Source organism: Sander vitreus, chromosome 22 (assembly GCF_031162955.1).
Source record: "Sander vitreus isolate 19-12246 chromosome 22, sanVit1, whole genome shotgun sequence".
Taxonomy (NCBI): Eukaryota; Metazoa; Chordata; class Actinopteri; order Perciformes; family Percidae; genus Sander; species Sander vitreus.
Genome location: NC_135876.1, coordinates 10,786,215 through 10,810,372, shown reverse-complemented (window position 1 = coordinate 10,810,372; position 24,158 = coordinate 10,786,215). Strand labels below are relative to the sequence as shown.

General features: G+C 40.0%; 1 protein-coding gene across 1 annotated transcript in view; it reads right to left on the bottom strand.

Annotated features, from left to right (window-relative positions):
• Positions 1 to 24,158, bottom strand: part of ctnnd2a (catenin (cadherin-associated protein), delta 2a) — a 276,014-nt gene that overhangs the window by 129,525 nt on the left and 122,331 nt on the right. The window contains exons 5-11 of the mRNA XM_078280766.1: positions 23,766 to 23,870; positions 18,966 to 19,138; positions 12,678 to 12,732; positions 12,153 to 12,363; positions 11,674 to 11,791; positions 10,472 to 10,604; positions 5,741 to 5,914 (exon numbers count right to left, since the gene is read on the bottom strand). Of these exons, the coding sequence (XP_078136892.1) occupies positions 5,741 to 5,914; positions 10,472 to 10,604; positions 11,674 to 11,791; positions 12,153 to 12,363; positions 12,678 to 12,732; positions 18,966 to 19,138; positions 23,766 to 23,870 (969 nt within the window). The remainder of the gene's footprint in view (positions 1 to 5,740; positions 5,915 to 10,471; positions 10,605 to 11,673; positions 11,792 to 12,152; positions 12,364 to 12,677; positions 12,733 to 18,965; positions 19,139 to 23,765; positions 23,871 to 24,158) is intronic.

The following is a 24,158-nucleotide window of genomic DNA, read 5'->3' as shown; positions in this document are numbered from 1 at the left end:
GTAATTAAAGCTTTCTGAGGCTTCAGCAAAAACTCACTGTAAATACGGTACATGTTTAAGCTACAAATTGAGTTGTTGTCCACTAAGTTTAATACTATTGTAGGTCATAGTTCCATTGCTTGCCACAGTTGAGTACTTCTATTAGAAAACAGACTACAGCAGAGAAAACCACCTGAATAAGCAGAGGGATAAATCAATTTCCATTTCCTTCCTTCGTCTTTATTTCCTTCCTTTCCTGTTTCACAATATTAACAACCCTCAACTAAATTAAGATTAGACTGTGGCCAGGTTGGATCAGTGGGTAGAGCAGGTGCACATAAACATAAAGGTTTACTCCTTGACACAGAGGTCCAGGGTTTGAATCTGACCTGTGACGATGTCCTGCATGTCTTCCTCCTTTCTCATCTAGCTGTCTTATCCATTACAGGTGGAAAACCCCCCAAAAAATAATCTTTAAATTAAGATTAGACATTGTATTTCCACAGAGAGCTGGCTGCAGTATGACAGTTGTAAACTGGGCATTTAACCAGCATGACCGTTTTCACAGTGGAGTAAACTTTCTTTCTTTTCTGGTGTTTAAAAGACAATAGGTTCATTAAAAGATCAGCAAGATCAGCAGCCAAGCTGAAATTGATCCTGGCCAAACAAACCTAATCTAACCTGGCAACAGACAGAGCCTGTTGAGTGACACACTAAAGTGACTGGGGAGATGCTTCAGCCAAAAGGTCTTACAATCCTGCAGTGCTTTAGTTCCCTACACTGAGGTTTTATCAGACCCTAATTTATAAAGAACTGGTGATTCAGGGCTACTGAGACTGGCCAATTTCCAATTCTACTCGCGTTTTACTCTTATGTCAACCATGCAGTTGCAACGAAGAGTGCAAAACATTGGAATTCCTACAAGTAAGAAAAATGTAATTGTAGGAATTACCTTACTTTATTTTTTATTACTTAATTACTTTGTATGGAGTACTGCCATAATAATATCATGATATATACATTTATTATATAGACAACTTATCTACACATACCATTTCTTGCGGCATGTTGCTTAAATGTGTATGTTTGTATGTACGCATGTACTGTACATATGCATATATCTTGATATGTGTTTAAAAAAACTACAAATAAATATTTTAATGACCATCAACTGTATCGGCATGAATGCACACACACAGCCCAAGTGACTATAATTAGTATTATAAATCACATTTGGACACCGGAGGACATGTGCCAGATGAAAATGAGCCTTTTCCTTTCTCTTCTTTTATTTCAAGGATCTGTCACTTTCTCTATTTAAGATCTGGCCTGAACTTCCCCTGCCTCCTTGTCAGGAGAAGCACGGTATCGGCACCCTCTCTCCAATCCTCTTTGTCTTCACCCTCCTCTCTTGGGCTTGTTTTTTCTCTCTTATCTTTCTCCTCCATCACTCTCTCTGTTCTGTCCTCCTCATTAGGATGTCAGATCTCATTACAGAAGGAACACAGCAGATTTAAAGAGGAAAGCAGATTGGTTTAATGGTGTGATGCAAAGCCTTCCTCATATTTCTTTCTCTCATTTTTACGGTGTTCTGTATGTGTGCACATTCACATTGGCAAAAGGGACCGGTGCTAAAGAGCAGCTAATTCAAGCAAAAATAATCCTCCTACACACACACGCACACATGCATGCACGCACACTTGTCCTGGCCTTTATCCAAAAATGGACAGGATCAGAAAAATTGCAACTTCTTTTTTTTCATCTGCAAAAATCAGGGCCCATCCTCATTTCACAGAGGAGTCAGAAGAACAAGGCTATAGAGACTGACGCTGAGGCTACGCTACATCAGACCAAAAAGATATACCCAAACCTTAAAGATTATGTCAAGAATTTATCATTTGTCTTCCTCAAAATGCATGACATCTACATGTGTGAATATCTCCCCTGCTAATATTCTCAATAACATAAGTTATATATACATCCATGCATGGTTTACCGAAAGTAAAGTTTAGCATTTAGCTTTTGTAGTGGATGCAGAATAAAGCAGTATCCATGGTGATGTCTGGTTGGCAGGCGATAAGGTATAAACACAACAAAACTACAGGACTGACCAGAGTAGTGTTTCTGAAAATGGGATATAAACTGCAAATAAAGTATGAAACAAAATGCAAACTCCCAATTTTCCCCCATACGGCTCTACATCATTTGGTTCAGTTAATGGCTGAGAAAATATAACCTTGTTTTTACCGTGGCTTAGTGATTAATGATTGCAGAATAATTTGTGTCTGTCTCTTTCAAAGATACTGGAGGAAACAATGTTTAACTACATAACACCCCTTATCAACAGCAATAGCTCAACCTGGCTACTAGAGGCACCTAACAAATAGCCGTGGCAGTGAATCTACCCATTGTCACTGTCGCTACCTGTGCTACATGCAGGTCTGATGATAAGCCATTAAAGAGAAAAAGTGCCACATCCATTTAGAGCTGATGTTATTCCCAGTGGTCAGAGTCATTAATACAGGCCAAGATAGCTTTCATGAAATAAGGAGGGAAGGTCCAAAGGCAAAAATGTAAGACCAAAGGCAGGAGGCGAGGAAGAAAAAGGGAGAAGGGGAAGATCAGAGGAAAGGGGGAAAGAAGAAGAGAGAGGAAAGGCATGAAAGGAGTTAAAAGAAACAATTTAAATGTCCTCTGAATTAGTAGACTATGGTAGGTGAAATGAAGGAGCAAAAAAATAAGAGAAAGGTAGAAATACATATAAAAATAGAAAGAAAATAAGAAGCAGAAGGCGAGAGAGGCCACTAAAGAGAACAAAAAGAGAGCAAGGCTGATGTCAGAAACAGGTAGAGTGTAAAAAACAAAGTTACGAAAGAAAAGTGACAAACTGTAGGCTGATTTAAAAACGCACTATGTCCTTTTTAGAAAAAATAAATAAACAAATGTGTAAACCATATCCTGAGGCTTTTTTTCTTGCTGCGATTCTTCCTTGTACCGGGATGCATGTGCATTTATGTGTGTGTTAGAGATGCTGTCTCAGGAAAGCAGGAATAATCTCTTGAAATAGGCCACATTAACCTGCAGTCCTCTGGGGCGTTGGCCTGGTTTAATCCAGGAATGAAACACTGTGCGTCACTGCCCACACACATGCAAAGTGCAAAAACACACAGATACACACTCATACTTGTGCATGGATGTGTGTACAGTATGTGCTGGTTAGATAGGAAAAGAGGATACGACAGCAGTCAGTAAGAATGTAGAAAATGAAAAGGGTGTGTGCGGATGTTCAGCAGCAACTTCTTTTTAAATTTCCGCCATTGTATTCAGCTGCGGTTACTATGCTGTAACAATCAGGCCAACAATGAACATAGAAGTTAACTGGGCTTTTAAAGTAAGGCGCAATGGAAACTGAGCAGACAGACAGGTTAAACAATTGACAGATATCTAAACTAGACCTAACTGAACTGTCAAGTGTTGTCAAACTGCTGTCCACTGCAAAAAAATTGCTAGCAGACATCCTAAGACTACAGGTCTGTTGGTGTTTTTTATTATCAAACAATGTTGGGTGTTAATCAGACATTTTGCTTCTACCAACTGACCAAATTTGATTCAATATGGAATACAGCCTTGCCCCAACTATGTGTCTGCTTTACTTGCTTCTCCTTCTTTCTGTTTGCTCCATATTTTGGTCTACCTGACTCTCTGTCCTTAATTGGGTCGGGAAACAGCAACTTTAAAAGGCAGTGCATGTAGAACTATAGTGACTTAAATTTCTTTTGTTGTATCGTACAGTTCCTCTTCATAGTTAAGTGTCCAGTTAAGTAATGTGGTGGTGGCCCACGCTCTCAATGAATGCTGTGAGCTTCATTTGACTAGAAGTGCCTTTGGTCTTAGATTAGCCTAACACTGTGGAACGCATATAGACCCACTGACTCTAGCTTAGCACATTTTGCTATTAAATACACACACACAAACGTCTCTATTCTCTTTCCACCGCAGGAGTGACTTATAGCATTAATTACATTGATCCATGCCAGCTTAATCAACCAATAATGTGAGCCTGCCATTGCCAAGAAAAAGGGCTATGACATAATTAATGACTTACTGCTCACCACGTCAGCACAGCCCTTATCAGTTCACAATGTGCTATCACTCTACACATTATGAATCCCGATTAAACAACCTCCTAGTCACTGCACAGACTATTAACATTACTTTTTAAACATGCTGCGTGCGCTAAGGCCAAGCCTTAATTCAACGGCCCAGTGACTTTAAGGTGTGTTTCATCTTCGTTGTGTTGATTTACCACCGTAGTTACATGGGCCAAGAACAGTAGGGGGAAAATTGTGTATGGGGTGAAAAAGACTCATGCTGATATACTCTGATGGAGGATTTAGCTCCAGCAACATGAGACAATCTATTAAAATACTGTATCATAGGAGAAGCCTATTGTAAACCTCAAGCGTTGCAATTAAATGTGCACGGTCTAATCCACAGTCTATTGATTTTTGTAGCTGCAGTACAAATTTCCTTTGTGAGTTTTCTTATACCCATCTATTGAAACTACAAATACAAGGCGCAGTAAATTATAGATAACAGTGGATCCTCTCTGTACACTTCTGAAGAACTTATTTAATTCATTCCTGCCTGCAAAGACAATCCTATCACTGCACTGTTCAGAATTTCACCGACAGTAATCAAAGCAATATCCCACAAGAATAAGAGCAAACCCAATGACCCCCCCTAACTCTGAAATGTGCTTTAAAAGCCACACTCTTTGCTTAAAGGCAACTCTTTTCAAGTGAGTCAAACTGATCAACTCAAATGCAGGTCTAGAGAGGCATATTTACTGCTATGATTCTGACCCAAATGCTAATGATAGCTATTAAGGCTAGTCTGGTTAATGACATCGAGGGAGCTGTGAACGTGGCGTGACCGACTTGGGTGTTTTCATGTGGGTATGATACGGTAATGGGATTAACATGGCGTACCTAAACCCACATTGAGATAAGCTCAATGAGGCCCTATTAAAAATACATTGCTGACAACAATGGAGTTACGGAGGGAGCGGGTGAGAATCAGTGTCTGACTGTGTGACTTTGATAGAAAATGTGCTCAACTATGCTTCATTTCCAACTGGAAAAAGAAATATATCAGAACAAAAGGATCGGTGATGGCCTTTTCTTTATTCCTTTTTTTCTCCATTTGTTGCTGGGTTGAGTGCAGTTGCTGGAAATGTGTGCATGTAACCAAAAAAAGGGAAAAGGGCTGTAACATTCAACTCATGTGGGAAAAAAATTTCCTGATGAGTGTTGTTGCATCTATATATCATCATACATCTCACTGGGTAATCAAGCATCAATACCATGAGATGAAGATGTGCTGATAGACAAAATGACGTAATTTGATGTAAATCGTTGCTCCTAATGAACACATCTTTTGCCTCCTCATCCAAGTTTACCCCAGCTCAATTATTAAGTTTGCATAAAGGAAAGCTTCATGCCAGATCTAGTCCATAATCTGTAATCTTTGTTGTCGGTCTGCAGTGTCTGCAGGGAAGGTGGTCTTTGCCACAGCGGATGACAGATGTTAAAGGATACAAGAGTAAGAGTCTTCAACTTTAACATACTGAGAAGTTGTAGAATACATTTTAGGTTTAAAAATATTAAACAAACAGCATATGCAGTGAATAAAAACAAAAAAATGCTAAAGTCAAACTGCATAGCTGTTACTGATTATGCAAATGCAGGGAGGGCCTTACCGGTGTTGTTGCGATAGGGACCTGTGTCCGGCCCCTGGCCCTGGCTAAGGCTCCTCATGGGGCCCTTGTTGTGGTAGACACGTTCTTCATAGATGGGATCTTTGTGGTGCTCTGGGGACCCCAAGGGCCGAAGGGGCTCCTGACTGTGCTGACTACTATAGGAGCCACGAGAGCCTGGAGAAAATAGAGGAAGAAAAAATATGTGAGTAGGATAGGGAGAGGGGATGAAAGTTTGAGGGCAAAGTGAGGGAGAGGTAAAGGCAAGACGAGGAACAGTGCATGAGGTAGGGAAGGGCGGTAAAGAGGACTGAACAGAAGGATTTTAAGGAGGTCAGGGAAAATGGAGGAAAGACATAGAGGGAGGGAAGATGAGTTGCAATGTCATGCAGGAAATGAAAATAGTGAGATAGGAAGGCGTTGATAAGAACTACAGAAGGTGAAACAAGATATAAATAGGATGTGAAAGAAAGAGGATGAAGACATAAATAAGGACAAATGAATGTGGCAGAAGATGGATGGGTACACAAGAGAGACAAGAAAAAAGAAAAGGAGCAGGTGATGGGTTAAATAGGTTAACAGTGATGATGACAGGGAACGAAAGGAGCGGAAAACAGCACTCAACTCAAAAAAGAGCCAGCCTATGTGACTCCTCTGTTTTTAGACCGGTCCATTTTCACCCTGGACCTTTTTTTTTTTTGCTGGTGTAGAGTGTTACAGAGTACCAAGTGACGGACAGCACATTATTTATATGGGGGATAGATAAGGGCAGAATCAGAAGTAGAGAAAAGACAAGCATGGCGACACATGAGATAGGAAAAAATAGGCAGATATAGAGAGAGACAGAGAAAAAAGAGCGAGAGAGAAAGGGATGCCTCTGTATTTTTTGAATCTCCATGGAACACATTGCTGGTCGTCAGCTATAAAATAATGAGATGTAGTGTCTCCCCTCTTGCTCCGTGTTTGGCAGGGATCCCACAGACACACGGCAAGGAAGACATTGACAGCAGGCATTTGTTCATTACACAGCAGAACAAATGTTAAGGCCTCCCTCTGAAAACACAGAGCTAAATAAAAAATTAGGAAGGAGTAGAGAAGGAGGAGACCGGGGAAATATGAAGTCGAGTCAGCAGGGCCTTGGGTGACATGGCAGACAAGACGTGCACACACTCATATATACGCACAGGCTTAGAAAACTATGAGTGACAGGGAAAGAGAGATGGTCCAGTGGAGCTAGCGTCGTATCATAACGCATTAGCTCTCAATCGATGGCAAGTCGCGTGCAAAGCATTTTCCAGCGGAAGAAGGGGAATGAGTGCAGTGCTTCAAGAGTCCGACTCAGACCTCTGTGTATCCATCCACCATCAACTTAACACAGTCAAAACCCCACAACCCTTCAGATCAGATCAGAAATCGATGCATGTGAGGCACACAGCCATCTCCATAGGCTCAAGTGCATACAGTAGCATGTCGCCATGCTGTAGTTTCTGTTGCAGTGTGTCTATTTCTTGTCTTAACCGTCCAATAAAGCAGACAAGGTAAAAAGATTTTTAAAATGAATCACAAAAAATAGTAATTCAGAAAATACACAAGACAAATCTGTTATCCTAACCCTCTTTTATCGAACAGCCTATACGAGAAAGGATGGTGCATGCACTCTTGGGGATGAACAAGAGACTGGCTACACTTCCTGTACTATACTATGGCAAATGATAGCAGTAGTGGTTTGCCTCATCATTGAGCATGACTGTGGCAAAGAGGCTATTGCGTTTCGTGCAAATGTGTCCTCCTTTTCAACAGCGTGGTTAACTGACTGGCCTGTTTGCCTCCTTGCTCAGGAAAAGGTAGGCACACTCGCACAGATAGAGAAGACAAACAGAAAGAGATAATCAGAATAAGGGAGTGAGAAAAAGAGATAAAAGAGAGGGAGAACATTTGAGGTAATGACATAAATGGATGGAAATTGTGGCTGCTTCAACACCCATTGAGCGCAATTGAAATAAGGTGAATTTAGAGACGGATAGACAGAGGGAACAGAAGCATGAAAGAGACAGAGATGGTCAGAATATGCATGAAGGAGTGCTAATTAGAGTTGTGGACACACCCAGTAACGGCATGACTCATCCCAGCTCTCTCGCTCTCTCTCTTCCTTCATCCCTTTCGTCTTTGAAGTCTTGGGGAGTCTGCTTTATTTCTTTATTCAGTTTTTTTTATTCACTAGGGCACACTGGTGGAAGTACTGACCTCTTTCTTTCAAATGAGAGGGAACTTTAAGAAGAGAAGATAGAATGAAATGAGAGAGAGAGAGCGAGAGAGAGAGAGAGAGAGCGAGAGAGAGAGAGAGAGAGAGAGAGAGAGAGAGAGAGAGAGAGAGAAAAATAAAGAGATTCCCTCCCATGACGTTTCATTCTGTAAAATATTTAAAAAGGAAAACAAAATGTCAAAACCAACTCTGGTCCCTCGATGCCTCTGCCCTGTTTGTGTTAAATAAGATAGCAGACTAAATCTCACACCTACAGTAAAAAATAAGATATTACATTATTTGTTCTTTTATGTGTAACCATGTACAGTATCTGCTAAGGAAAGGGTGGTAATATCTGTCAAGTTAATGTGATCCTATACCTCCAACATTTTTCTGGGCCCAGGACCATACATCTAAATATCCAAGGGATCATTGCTGTGCCAGAGGCTCCAATGTCAACCCCCAGTCAGTGTTTATGCCAATGCAGCTCAAGCTAATATCTAAATATCAGTCTGTATCATTTTTTTTACTTATCTCTATATGCTAAAAGATCTTAGTCATTCGTTTTCCTCAGCTGGGTATTATGCTATTGTGTCACTATGGCAATATTTACACACAGTGGAAAGTGTAACTCAGGCCCTTCATGCACAAAGTACAGAGAGGACATTTCTTTTTTTAGGCAATTTGGGTTTTACGCAGCTTAACTCCACTGTAGAGTAGGTGCTATAGAGCTGGTAAGTACCTTTCCAAACAGGCCAGTCACATGGACTCTACTGTGCTTTTTCCAGGAGGATGTTGCCCACTAAGGATAAGCAAACCTCTGACTAATAGTAGCTACAAATAATTCTTGGTTGGTAATATTTTGGAAACATGTGAAGTATTTAAAAGTAAATTTGTTTCCAGGATTTATAAGTTGCCTTCAAATTGTTTTAATACAATCAACCACAGTGCTGACGGACATGAAAGCAAATTCTGATAATAATAACACCCAGGTCTGCTATTTATAGTGACAGTCTATCTCTTTTCCATCTGTTCTCATTCCCGCTCAGTCCTTTTCTTCTTCATTTAAAGTCTTCAGGAGAGATGAAACCCCAGGCGTTGCTTCAAGATCACAGTTATACCCTCAGGGTAAAGCATGAAGGTCATGTTCTTCATCAATATAGCTCCAAGTTAAAAGGACTAATCAATTTAACTTACTCCAGAGCTTCAAAACACTGCTGCCTGGTTAAATCAATATTAATCTTGTCAAATATTTCATTCATGTTGCATGAAAAAATGAAAACATTAATCTAAAAAAAGATTTAAAAAAAAAAGGATGCTGAAACAGAGGCAGCAATTTGGCTTTTAGCAGGACTCAGCCTGGCATCACAAATGGGGAAAATCTTTACTATACTTAGCTCACAGGTACAATTAGCTCACACAATGTCCATAAACCGTATACTATAAAAAAATTAAAAAATAAACTTAGAAGTAGACGAAGAAGAAGAATAAAAATCTATACAGATTTCCAAAATCCATAAATCCCCTGGAAAACATAACTGAGACAAGCAACAAAAGATTTTTTCTGCAGTTACATGAAGAGTAGTAAAGCACAGAGCATACATTTGAGTGAAAGAAGAAGGTTATCTTAAACTACTTTTTGTCTGAATTCCACTTGAGGATTGTAAGTGCTTGAAACAGTGGGCCGTCTACAGTATTTCATTTAAACAGGCACAAACGGCCAACCTCAAATACAATGTTACACTATGGACCATAAACAGTTTCCACAACACATTTTCACTTTCAGTTTGATATTCAGCCAACTCAATTTTGTAGCATCAAGAGAGAGAGCCATTAACTAGTCAATGCAACTAAAGGAGCAAATACAAGCCAGTTTTTCCCTGAACTGAGACCAGTGTCTGCCATTCTAATACATTCAGCTCCCTGACACAGTAAATATATATTATTCCACAACACAATTAGAATCAGAATCATTTGAATCTTCTTAACAGGTTTCTGTCTGGTAGTTACAACAGATGGTTCATAAACAGCTCGTAATTCACAAATGTAACTGCTGAACAGCTAGTGCTTTCAACTTGAAGTTCTACTTTATACAAGGGCAGCGACAAAGATGCTCCGACGCCTCTCGTGAAGTATGTAAAAGTGCAGCAATATAGAGTGGATAACTCCAAGATACCAACCACAACACATTGATGTGCTTATTAAAAGATTGTCTAATTCAATACACTTAAATGTAGAACCGGACATTTTTTAGAATGGCAGTGAGTCCTCTCCTATAGTAGAAATGCTCCATTTACACAAGATGTTTACACACCTTAAGATACAGTGAGCTATGTCCTTACATCCCTTACTGCTCACAGTACAGTTGGTTTAAGAACAGCATAACGAGTAAGACACAGAGTAAGGTTTCTACATTCCCGTGATGGAGTTACACACATGTTTGGGTTTATGTGTACGTGCATGTAAGATTGCATGAGTGTGTAAACTCCCACCTGCCAGGCTGCCAGGCCTCTGCAGTGTAGCAGTAGCGTAGAGCTCGTGGGAGATCTTGTACTGGTCAGAAGCGTGGTGGGCTGCCAGTCGTTTGGGAGACAGAGTGGCATAGCTCCCTATGCCCGAACTCATCTGCAAACACAAGGGGTGTTTGTTGTGTGTGGTTCAGATAGAAAAAGCTTGTAACTGTATTTCTTTTCAATTTACTTTTGTGTCTAAATAGGTTATTTAAATAAAAATTGGCACTTTGCATAAACCATGTTCAAACCACTTAGAGTAAGGAATGTAATTTACGCTGGGAACACACACGCAGACGAAACCTTTCATCATGGTACAGTGTGAGATATTGGATATTAGAAATTAAACAAATTGACCTAAGAAAGCAAGGTTAGGATAAGGTGCTATTTGAAAAGATTACCCATTTGAAGAGTATAGATTATGATTTGAAGATATGATTCAATCTGTAAATGCACTACGCCATTCTTTGTCAGGATTAAAGATCTGACAAAGTGGACAAGAACATAATCTAACATGCAGCTGCTAGGCATCATTCAATAGTATGATTACACAATATCATACTTAAATGGGACAAATGTCAATTACAGCTCTGTGCAAGATAAACCAATACTGAGCATTAGCACTACAAATACTGTACTTAAAAATATTATCTTTGTACAATTATGTTGCATATAATAACCACTGTCAAATCACTTTTTAAACCTACTGTCTGTAGAATAACTTGATAACTGATAAATGTACATTAGTTAAAATGCATTAATTCCTCCAAACAATCAGATATCAAAATAATTATCAAACCAGGTCAGGATAATATGTTACTGGTTGCAGGAAAATCTACATACTCATACATGATCTTACAATTTACTTCACTGAAGAAGGAAGAAGGTTTTGTGTGCACAAGAACCTTGTCATGCTCTCACATGCACAAGCATGAGACAAAATTCAGTTATTCAGCAATTGATTGATTTTACTCAGACTTTGAGGAACAGAGCTCATAGTTGCACTAATTCCAGTACTGTTGCAGCTGCCTTGGTGTCATTCATTAAAATGTTTTATAACCAGTAGCATTTGCAATGCTATTTGAATGCATGCTGCCCATAAAAAAGGTTGGTATTCAATACTATGGTAACAAAAAATGCATTTCCTTTCTACAGGTGTAAGACTGTAACATTCTGAACAGTACCTGGTGAAGAGGGGACGATGATGAGCTGGCCCCTCCCCCTGCTGCTGTAGAGTTCGGTGGGGTTGCGACCCTCAGGGGAGACCCGCCCCCTCCTGCTGTTGTCACAGCAACTGTGGTGCTGGAAGACAAATGGGAAAAGTAAGTTAATTTGTATGAAATATAATGACTTCAAATGATTCATTCCATTTCACATATAAAAAAGTGATATCCTTGTGAGTATTTTATATTCACTGCATGCCGAAAGGCACCCCAAAGGTAATTTTCCCTTTCCTATTCTATTCTAGACTATTGTTGTCACTCATTATTTATGCATCTCTCCCCTCAAACTGTCTGTAAAACCTTTGAGTGAGACGGATGTGTTAAATACAGTAATTCTTTCAAATGCCATCCCCTTTATCCACCTTCAAACACCATCGGACCCCATCATACATCAGTATCAACACCAATACATCAAAATCAACGTCACAGTGGCTCTCTACCTGTATGACTTAGCCAGTCGATTAGCAGGAGACTGTTTGCTGGGAGAGGAGGAGGAAGGCAGGCGCTGAGTCGTAGCGTACCCCGGTGTGTCAGATGCTGATCCCAGGCGTTGGAGTTTACCTGGGGAACCGGATCCTGAGCCGCCTCCTCCTCCAGACAGAGGGGAACTGACACGCTGGGTAGGTAATGTGGAGCTGGAGTAGTAGATACCTGGAGAACAAGGGAAGAGAGAGAAAATTCAAGAAATGGGGGAAAGCACACCGTAGGCCAAAGATCGATGATCGACTTTGTGTTCGTATCATCAGATCCGCGAACCTAATGTGAGAAAATGATACATTCTGCAGGCTCGGCTAGTGGCAAGTTTTTTGTTCCAATTCTCATGCATATCTGTCACTGTCTCTAAATCCCATCTCTGTGTATCCACAGCGCTGCATGCTATGTCAGATTCATTTATTATCAAAAAAATGCATCTCCATTAACAGAGACAGGGAGGAGTAAGGAAGAGAAGGAGAGGTGAGTTTTACCTGACCCTGCCCCAGTTTGTGATTGTTGCTGCTGGGCTGCACGACTAGATGTCACCTGAAGGGTTGTGGGGGAACACAGAGCAAGTGAGGGGAGGAGAGTCATGACAGGGGAGAAGGGATGAATACAGGGAGTGATTAGTGTGGGAGGAGGGAAAGGGAGAGACAGAGTTAAGAAAATTGGGATAAAATAGAATAAAGAGTAGTGGTCATCAAAAACTTTTAGGCAACAATGAGTACAGTCAAGCCTTTGAGGAGTCCCAAATGAACCTCAAGCAGCTAGTAATGAAATCCCCACAGAAAACAGAGGGTGATTCAAACAGACTCATAGAAGCCGGCCATGAAGTCTTGGAAGTTCGGCCAACTGAATTCCTTCCTCATAAAGCCTTTGTTGCACCACTTACTCAAAGTAGAGTGAAGGATTACACAGTCCATAGTATATCCATGCCTTAATATATATCAACTGTCATCATGTCAGTCTAATTATTCACAAATATAATTGAATCGGTTATTAAAAGCAGACAAAAGAGAAAGACGAAGCTATTTTGCTGTTAAATCACTCACATTGATATTCTATAATTATTAAACAATGTACGTCAGAAATTTTTCATTTTGAGCCAAATTTAAAGGAGGGCAGCAGAAAAAAAATTAACATGTTTGCCTTTCCATAGTCCTGCTACCTACAGTTTTGACAGCAATATGCAAGTAATTCCTAACAGACAAAAAGATGTGTGCCAGTGCGTGAGGCACTAATATATTCTCCTTAGTCTCCAGAGACAGCAGGGGAGAACATATGCCTGTACTCCACTGAGCCTCATATAGCCTTATGTTGATGCTTAAAGCTGTAAAAGGGATTCAAATACATTATTATAGCCTGACATGGCTGCAGTCGTACAAGGCCATTATGCAAGCACAGTCACCTTGGAGCACTGTCATTGCATATACACTAGCTACTCTCAGTGGAGGAGTCAGAGAACTTGAAATACTCAATCTGTTTCTTAGCATTTATGTTATGAATACTGACAATTTCATACACCAACACATCAGAAGAAACTAACAAAAACATCTACATTTGCTTCATTAACAAGTTGACAATACATTGTTGGAATATTGAACTACATTACTAGAGTGTTTGCTATTTTTGGCCTATTTGTTGTTAATATGTCTGACACCGTTTCTGTGAAATTGTATCTTGCTAAGGCAGATATACACATACTGTAATGACACACACAAACAATCTGGAGTTAAGTTGGAAAGGCTATGTTTATACATAACAGTGTCCAGATGTGAACAATTGTGCCGGGGGATTGGTAGAAAAAAAGCATGCCTGCTCAGCAAACCTTCCCTGGATAAATATAGCAACACACTCAGGCACACCCTCTCGCATTATGTTCTGAATGGCAGTTTCTGGTTATATTTCCCTGCTTTGCGATGAGCCAAAGCGTGTCTGCTGAAGACAACAGGCCTTTGGTTCCAGCACCGCTTTGTTTGCAGAGGGGTCATGGAAAGTGATTTATCTTTGGCTGGGTGGAATAGCAGTCTCTTTTCCAGAGAGAGAGGGGGGAATTGTTAAAATGAGGAACAGGTAAAATAAACAGTAAGCTATAGTAGCTTCCCTATATTGTCTTACATGTTCTTGACTCAGTAACATGCTGACACTGTGTGTCTGTCTGCGTCTTCTTGTGTAGATGTGGAAGTGCTTGTGAAAGGCTACAGTATAGCATTCATTCTTGAGTTGCTGATCCATCCTGATCTCAACACACAGGAAGTAAATCCTGATGGCAGCTGTGATGTAACTTAACCTGGCTCTACCACAAAGGATGGGCTGAATTTTACTCTCAAGCCAAAAACCCTGAATGGAAAATATACCGCTAGAATTACTGCTACATGTTAATCTGTGGCCATGAAGTCAGAGATAAAATGGCTAACCTAACAGCAACTGGTTAAAATTCAGATCCTATTTTAAATCAGCTGTGGGTGCACCTTTTATTAGCACACTCCTAAAAAGCCCTGTAGCAGGAATAGACAGAATTTCTGCCTATCTTCTTTCTTGCACAAATTACTTTGCAACTATAAATTGTTAAACTAAACTCAACTATACTTAATGTCAACAAATTCCATGAGTTTGAGTGATTCCACAAATCATGATTTCCTTAGAACACCAATCTCAGTGTATTCAGCAAATATGTCTGCCAACTTCCATAAATAAATGTATTTTGATGTCAACTCTTTCCAAACAACCATGATAGAAAGACACAATTCATCTATGTTCTTCTTGGTTTCTCTGTATTATTTTTATTCCTCCTTGTTTTTGGCACCTAATTAGGCTACGTCAACACCGTTCATTGTAGAAACGTCATTCAAACTGTTTGGCTCAATGAGGATCAACTGAATCACTCTGTTAGTTTCTTTCATAATCTCCAAAATATTTAAAATTTTTCTTCATTCTTTTCCCCCATTCAGGTGAATGGACGGAATGTTCAGATTGTTCAATGCAGGATGGCGTTAAGCTGTTGATCAAATTCCTCTTAGTCCCACAATTTTTTTCAAATGTAGAAAATGGAGTCCTCTTACAAACAATGTAACTATGCAAACAGGCGTACATATTTTGCGCTATGGCCTCAAAGTGGAGTGCCATCCAACTGTCCAAACTGACTCCAATGTTATCTGAGACCAAAAACGAACCAAGCAAATTTCCATTTCCCACATTTTTGACACCAAAAACACATGGTGTAAACATGTCAGTGATATAAATCATGTTGTTGTAATAAGCTAGAGTTTGAGTGGTGCCTCTCAGCTTAATCTCCATTAAATGAACTGTCTGACCGAGGAGTCACTCGACAGTTGCCATTACCATGACAACCATTAATTACAGGTGGGGACCAACAGCTGTTTGAGATTGGCTGATTAGACTGCTTGTCTGATCTCTGTGAAGTAACAGTAGCTTTATTACAGACAAACACAGGTGTTATTTACATTGTAAAGCTGTAGTAATGGACCAGTCAGACCCAGGAGTCTAGATTTTCAAAATAAAAGTCTAGATTTTCAAAAAAAAATAAAAAAGTAACAGGAGCTTACAGCAGGCTTTATGATCACTGAATACTTTCAAAATAAAAATCTCAATTACTTTTTTCTACACACACACACACACACACACACACATACACACAAAGACACCAGTAAAATAAATGATAACAAGGTGGTGGAGGAACAGCGTTTCCATGTGCCTGCATGCCCCATTTATCCCTCTTCTATCATTTCAACTCTTCATACTCCTTCATACTTCCTACTTCATACTTAAACCAATCCAACATTGCAGTTTAGCGCCTAGCCATTTATTGAAGCAATGTTGATCATCTTCCAGCTATACATGAAGCAATAGAGTCCAGCTTCCAGCTTTTCCATCAATGCTGTTTAACTTCCAGCTGTCAATCCAGCAATGCAGCTCAGCACCAGCATCTCACCAGCCAGCAAGCCCACCTCGATGTCTTTCTTTCTCAGCATTCTCTAGTTTTTAATCTCTCCTTTAGAAATGAGAAAACCCAGAGTTACCAAGACTTATGCCATTTATGTAAATAACTTCCCTCATGGTGCTGTAATTGAGCATGTTCAGACTGCAAACGTTACAGTATTAATCATGTGCTTTAATGCATCAGTATCAATAGTTTTACCATAATATCACAGGTAACTTATCCTAGCCTTTTTTTATAGCTGGAACTACAAACACCATGGATTACTGCAGTATTATTATACATGCATTAGTTGTGGTCTTTAAACAATACTTGAGTATTTAAGGTGTTAATGGAACCTATGAAAAGTACATGAAAAGAAAAGTGTTTTATGTTAACAATGTCACTTAAAGGGTTATTAGAGAGGGAATTATTCAAAGTGTTGAGTTTATGAACTGCCAGGGAGAAATCTTAATCAGGATGTGAGCCACAATCCAGAACTGTGCACCATAAAAATCTCCTATACAAGTCCCCTGTGTTAGTTTAGTAGGTTATGAAGCCGAACGAGAGAAGGCTGATGAGATGCAGGCGAAAAACACTGAGTTTAAGAAACCTGTTAATGGTTTATGTTACTTGATTGTGTTCAACAGTGCAGATGTGCTACAGTCATCAAGATGCAAAGTAAGACAGAAATGGACTTTAGAGTGATGAAGAGGTGAGTGAACAGATACACAGATGGATGGCTGATTCACAGGGTAAATAAATGAGTAGAGCTGAATTGTTGGCTGAGTTAACTAATAAATAGGAAGCCTGACACACAGTGTGAGATAGCACTTTCCCCATCACATTCTGTCATCTTGCAGTGCCGCTTCTCTTCACCTCCAGTAAAACACTGGGATGTTTGAGGTGCCGTGTATCCATGCATAATTAAAGCGGGGCCTCTCAGGGTTATAAATACCCTACAGAAGAGCAGCAACATGCTAGACCTTTCACACTGCTCTCCCTGAAACAGTCACTTGTGCAAACTTTTGCATACACAGGGAGTGCATAAAAACCACCCTCATGTGTATATGCATATGCACATGCCTGCAAGCACACCAACACAAACCTGCAGTACTGCACATGCATGCAAGCTACACTTGCCTATCTAGCAGCACTGGCTTGCATAAAGCTATTCATGATCAACAAGCCCACTGACAACACTGGCCCCATTACACTGACAAGCCAAAAACATCAGAGAGGAGAACACACACACACACACACACACACACACACACACACACACACACACACACACACACACACACACAAACATACTCATGCTCATATAGACAGAGATGGTGAGCAGAGAGGACAGGGAAGGAAGAAGGGGGGAGGGAAAAGAGGACAGGAGCACTGCAATACAAGGGAACAGAGGAGAAGAAATATTAAAGAATTTAGAATACAGACAGAATAAAAACTCCCTTTGCGTTATCTGTCCATCCATCTACTGTATATGTTTGCCCATCTGTTTTTCTATCCAGTCTTTCTGTCTTTGCCTCCTGTATTTCTTACTTATTACGGGAAGTAATAGAAGCTCTGTCCGAAACTAGCTATGAAATGAACTTTGGTGCGACTGTAGGGGGGAAATGAATGAATGTGTTCACAAAGACAGAACATTACCTCCTTCACTTTTCTCTCACATACACATACACAGATTTGCACACACACACACACACACACACACACACACACACACACACACACACAGCAAATGAGAAACTAACACAACCATAAAAAACACACATTTACGTCATGGAAACTTTGATGAAAAAATACTTATTTTATATTTTATATTTGATATTCACAAACAGCTGTAATCCTTGTTAAATATGACATATATTATATATACACTGTCAATACCTTTTAATAAAGCACTGCAGCTGCTCACAGATTTAGTAGGGGTGTGTGTGTGTGTGTGTGTGTGTGTGTGTGTGTGTGTGTGTGTGTGCGTGTGCGTGCGTGTGCGTGCGTGTGCGTGTGCGTAAGCATGTGTGTATACATGTATTATGACTGATATGCTAAGGACATGAAAATTGGAAATAATTGGCTCCTCTAGGCTGGAAAGTAATTAGGTGGGTTTTCTCTCTTCATCGGCACACTGCTGTGATTAATATCTGACTTTGTCTACAGCTTTATTTCTCAAGTCTTTATAAACAAGACACTTGCTGAGCTTTCTCTGTGTGTGTTTAATCATCTCCTCATTTTGGTCTGAGCATCTGATTACCTGTGTCCTTCTGAACAGCGTTAAGGAATTTGTCTAATATGCTATGGATTGCTTTCAAAGCCAGTTGTATGACTCGACCACTTCAGTAAGGCTAATCAAATGTGATGCTGTATAAATATGTACTTACATCACTGATCAACTAGACCCAAGTGGGATGTCAAACAAATCCACATTCGGCGAGAGAACTTAGAGCTGCATGTAGCTGGAGAAGCGCTATGCAGATAGTGCATGAAAAATAGGGGGTAGAGGAAAAAGAAGGGCGATGTTCGCTCAGTCTGTGACGGAATGACAGAGGAGCACGAAATCTGAAAATCATCATGTAATATATCTCAACACGTTTTCTCGCTATCCCTTCAGCGAGGAAACAAGTACAAGCTGTTGTACTTATAAAGAGTGGAGAGTTCTCCACTGAGTTACATTCAAAGTCAAACTCCTTTGATGTCAATTATTAAAATATTCTGGCCATCACCATAATGTACAAGTTCTTTAAGAACAGACACTTAAGTTCACACAAATGGCCAGTGTTAGAACCTCCACCCATCCTCATTACCATCCGTGTACAGCAGTGTTTCCTACCTGGTTGTAGCTGTGCACGGCTCCTCCAACCAGCCCGCTGCGCTGAGAAGTTGCTGCGGAGATGCTGTCGCTAAGGGCGAGGGTCTGGTTGCTATGGTAGCTGGCAGAGTACTGGAGCGAAGCCTCCGGGGTGGAGTTGAGCTGCAAGGAACTCTGGGAAAGAAGAGCCGGTCCTACCGATAGAGACAGGAGTGGTGTGTGGTTGGGTAGGTGGTGGGGGTTGAGTTAAGTTTGTGTAAGTGTATGTGTGTGTGTGTGTGTGTGTGTGTGTGTGTGTGTGTGTGTGTGTGTGTGTGTGTGTGTGTGTGTGCGTGTGTGTGCGTGCATATATAGCGGGAGTGAGAGAGTGAGTATAGAGAGATTAAGAGTGAGAAAGAAAGGGGGCGTGAAGGGGAGCAATTGAGAGGCGAAGAGTGAAATAGGGAAGAGAGAGAGTAGCAATTTAGAACAGATAGTGCAGCAGTGCAGCACTCCGTGAGTTGGAGATGGCATACATAATTTATTAGCAATGGGAAAGAGAAACAGAGGAACAGAGAGAATGGGAGGAGGCGGAGGAGGAGGAGCAGGGAGATGGAGGGGATGGGAGGAGGAGGGCTGAAAAGAAGAAAGTTTTAATAGATGGAACACCTAATAACTTGATTTGTTACCTCCCCAAACATGTTCATTTTTATCTTGTACTGTCGACTTATGCAAAAATTCACTTGACCCCTTGTGTAAGATATAAGGAAGTTCTAGTTTGGAATGAATTGCTAAACATAGTTTTATTTCTGTTGTTGTCTATTAAGCTTTGCAGGGTATTTGAATATGGCTTCATATACCGAATTGGCTGGAATACACTCATTTCAGCTTCCATACATTATAACTGCCTAAGCATCATTTAAGTGTTGACATAATAGGAGAGTCTATATGAACCATATCTGTCGTCAACGATAAGCATGACTGTAACCACACACACCGCACACATATGACAATCTAACCCCCCAGTTGAGAAGCAGCATCACCCCGACCACCTGACGCAGTCACAGCTGTGGCGTCAAATAATAATCCCCTCTCTCTGATTCCCACGCTGTGCACATGCCGCTTATATTGATTGGGAATAAGAACATCATAAGGCAGTTTGTAAGATGGACTATCTTCCAATCTGTGTACGGAGTGATGAAGTGGACGGAAGGGAACTGTTACAAACCACTCGATAGTCAGTGGCGTTTGTGTGAGCGGATATAATGGTTATCTGTATGTGTGTTTATATGTGTGGATTGGTTTTATTGAAAGGCAGTCAGATCTGTGACCGTGACCTGTTCACTCAGCAGTGTATAAATATTTCATTAAATTGCTATTTTTACTCTCTCTGAATACAAATTCCAAGTGTATGATGTGTGTTGTTACAGTTACTTAGTGTAAGGAAGCCAATACTAGCATATATAGTTCATGCTTTTCCCATTTTAAAATTCAAAATATCATGACTATCTTCTTATAAAGTCTACAATAAGTGTCTTCCCCAGAGCGCACTGGCATCTTAGTTTCTTATTTCCCCCAAAATATCAAAGATATTATTATTCTCCCATATCTATTTGCTTGCTCTCTCTTCCTCTCTCTCTCTCTCTCGCTCTCTCTCGCTCTCTCCCCCCAGAATCCCTTTCTAGCTGTGAGCCTGTGCACTGTGAACCAAGATCAACTCCTCTGCTTCTTGCCTTCACAAAAGACTTGTCTTTTCTCATCTCGATTCATCCCTAGCTTTTTATGAATTATTAAACAGCACTTTGAGTTACGCAGAGAGTGAGTGGGAGCGCCCAAGCTCGTCATCACTCGGCCTTGATGTTTGTTACATTGTGCGCTGCATGACAAAAGCTGTGCGTGCGTTGGTTTCAGTGTTCATAAAGTGCGTGTGGATGGTCGGACGATAGGAAAGTCATTAGAAATAATTAGTTTTAAGATTCCACAATGCACCAATGCCCCACAGTTATTGCTTTGAAAAGTAAATTCCATTCCATGATAATAACTTTTTTGCGAAGTTGTGTCTCTCTCAACACTTAATAATGTGCATTTGTGCGGCTCTGTTGTAACACCTTACCATCTAGTGTATCAGCTGAAACCAAAAAGCCTCCCTGTTTTGTGCCACCTTTCACTGAAGACAGCAGCATGTCACTATTCTGTGTATTTACCCGTAAGCTATTTGCAGCGCTACCCTTTGGGGGAAAACACACATACACACAAAAACACACACAAATACTGTAGCTATGCTGAATTTATCTGCACCCACACATTGTGATGCTTTTGGTAGAAACCCATTTGCAAAATGGGAAAAACAGCTGGGTATGGAGCAGCCACAATGAGAGTGCTCACAATGAGAGTGCCATCTATTTGGACTGGGATAAAGCAGGAGTAACGGGGGATTCAGGCACTCCCTACAAACAAGATAAGAATCAAATGATCTGAGTACTAGAAACAATAGTTGGTAAAACTCTTTGTATATGTGAGTAAACTCTTCACGTAGAAATGTGCTGCTACTTGCTTCAGTGCAAGTTCTTAAAATGCCACCCGTTGCAGCAATATCAACAATCAAAAAGGTCAACAGACAATAAGTGGAATGGGAATGCAGTGTTCCAAAACCAATGACCTGCAAAGAGAATGCCAAGCGCATTTTGCAAGTCCTCATACACAGGTTGACTCTCAATCATCTGTTGAATTAAATTATCACAATACAATGCCTACAGGACGGAAAAGCTGCTTGAAAGTGGACGGTTGTTGGTACAAATCCAGGAGCAGCATAGTGTGTTACTGTACTGTCTGCAGGTTGTTATCCGTTTGTCTCCACCTTTAAAGAGCAATGCCATTTTATCTTTTCATAAAATAACTAGAGATGCACCGATTGACCGGCTGGTGACCGGAATTGGCCGATTTTCACGTCATCGGCCATGAACGGCGACCTGCCGGTCAGTCTGACATATGCCGATTTTATGTCGGTCAAATTCACTCGGGCGCCGCGTGACTTACATCGCGCAACATCAGCACCACACGTGCACATGCAGGGTTTCACCTATATGCATGTAGCAGCGGCGCACTGCCGCTCAATCAGCTGTTTATGAAATGTCAGTAAGTCGTAATTATACACGGCTAGGCAGAGCCGTCTGCTGTACTGATCTCAGGCGAACAGTCAGCTGCTCTCTCTCCCCTCTGAGGCTGAAAAACTGGAACGTGAAAACCGCACTCACGCGGGTCCCGTGAAATATGACAACTACAGTTTATCGGAAAATAGCGTTGGTCACACTGACTTTGATGAATTTACTGTTTATCAGACCCCAGATGAGACAAGAAGCTAACGTTAGCGAACATCTATTTGCTGGATTGTTCCGAGGTAACCGTCGGTAGCTAACGTTAGCAGACAAGCCCGTTGACAGCAACGGTAGTGTTCATATTTATGCACAATGACACATAAAGCAAACTTGCTAAAAAAGGAACTACACGCTGTTTTCAGGTAACGTTACTGTTGACGTTCAAACAGGCCTGTGTGTGTGTTTTGAGAAATATCTTTATACTGCATTAAGGCTATATTTATTTTATTTTTATTTGTTATTTATATATTATTTCATTGACATTACCTGTTTTCATACATAGAAGTTTAGTTTGCTAAATATATCACATTTGTTTAGTTGTATATTGAAGAAGGAAATGGTTCAAACATTGCACTTTAGATGTGCGTGAATTTCCCCCACCAGGAGTAATTTATATAGCTCTATTTTATAGTGATTGATTATCTATTCAAAAACTGTTCTATGTTCTATGGAAAATGGAAAATTTTCTATTAAAGAAAAGATAGAAAATAAATATTTGTGTGTGCTGTAAAGTGGTTAGAAAATATGAAATCGAAATCGGCTAAAATCAGTATCGGCAGGTCAAACTCAATGAAAAATCAATCGGAATCGGCCTAAAAATTGTAATCTGTGCATCTCTAAAAATAACCCTTGAATAATAAGGCCTTGAAGTCCTTGGTTTTGAAGTGAGTTGTATTTGTTAATTAACTACGCTAACCTTTCAGTGCCAAACTACAGCTGTATCATTCTCACCCAGTGAGAAAATGCATTTCTCTAACTTTTTGTGTGTGCATAATATATTCACATTTTTTTCAAATAATTTACTAACTTAATCTAACTATACCAGATACTTTATGTCTAATCTGGAACAAATTCCTCCCTCGACTTAATTTGCTTACTGTAAGTAGAAATGAAATCTGAGTGAGAACTCAATATTAACTAAGGGAATTGCCGCACTTAGGCCAGATATCTAATGGCCTAAGGGACTAATAAGAGTTTATTTCATTCAGGAAAACAAAAATAATTACAAAACAATACACACCATAATCCTTCTATATTTAAACCAACCAGAGGTGTAGTTTCCATTAAGATTGCCTGGATATTCTTTCCCCCAGAGTACCTCTTTTAAAGGAGTGACTGTGCATGACAAATAAAAATGAGATTTATATTCCTTTAGAAGCAGTAACCGGTTTGTTTACCCTTGCTAAAGTGCCTGCTAGAGTTGAGCAGACCTTGAGTTTGATCCATCATGTGTTAACAAAGTAAACAACTAATTTTCTGTCTAAGAAATGCATCAAGAACAAATGTGAATAAACATAAAAATTAGAGACGCAATTGAAATTTCGGTTTTGTACCTCTATGTTCTTAGACTGAAATTGTATTTTGTTTGGATTGCAGTTCTGTTTGGGTCTGACTCATATCAATGACACAAAATGGATTGTAAATGGAATCTAAATAGACAAACAATGATGCTGATAAGTACACTTACGTTCTCCACTGTCAAGAATTCCTGATTCCTGGAGAGACCGAATGCAGGAATCCACCAACTCCAAACCAGTGGTCAGTTCATCCTCGATATCCTTCTGTCCATCAGCTGTAAAGGAGAAAAGAGAAACAGGATGTAAGCAGCAGATGAGTGTGAAAAACAGGCAAAAAGATTATTTTTACTTTTCATTAGTGCTGTCAAACGATTACAATATTTAATTGAGATTAATCGCATTAATGTCATAGTTAACTCGCAATTAATCGCACATTGTTCTCTATTCTAAATGTCCCTTGATTTCTTTTTGTCCCATTATTTTTTCTCATTTTAATGCTCTTATCAACATGATACAACGATACTTTTAAAACGGTGCCTGAACCAAAAGAGATATATATATAT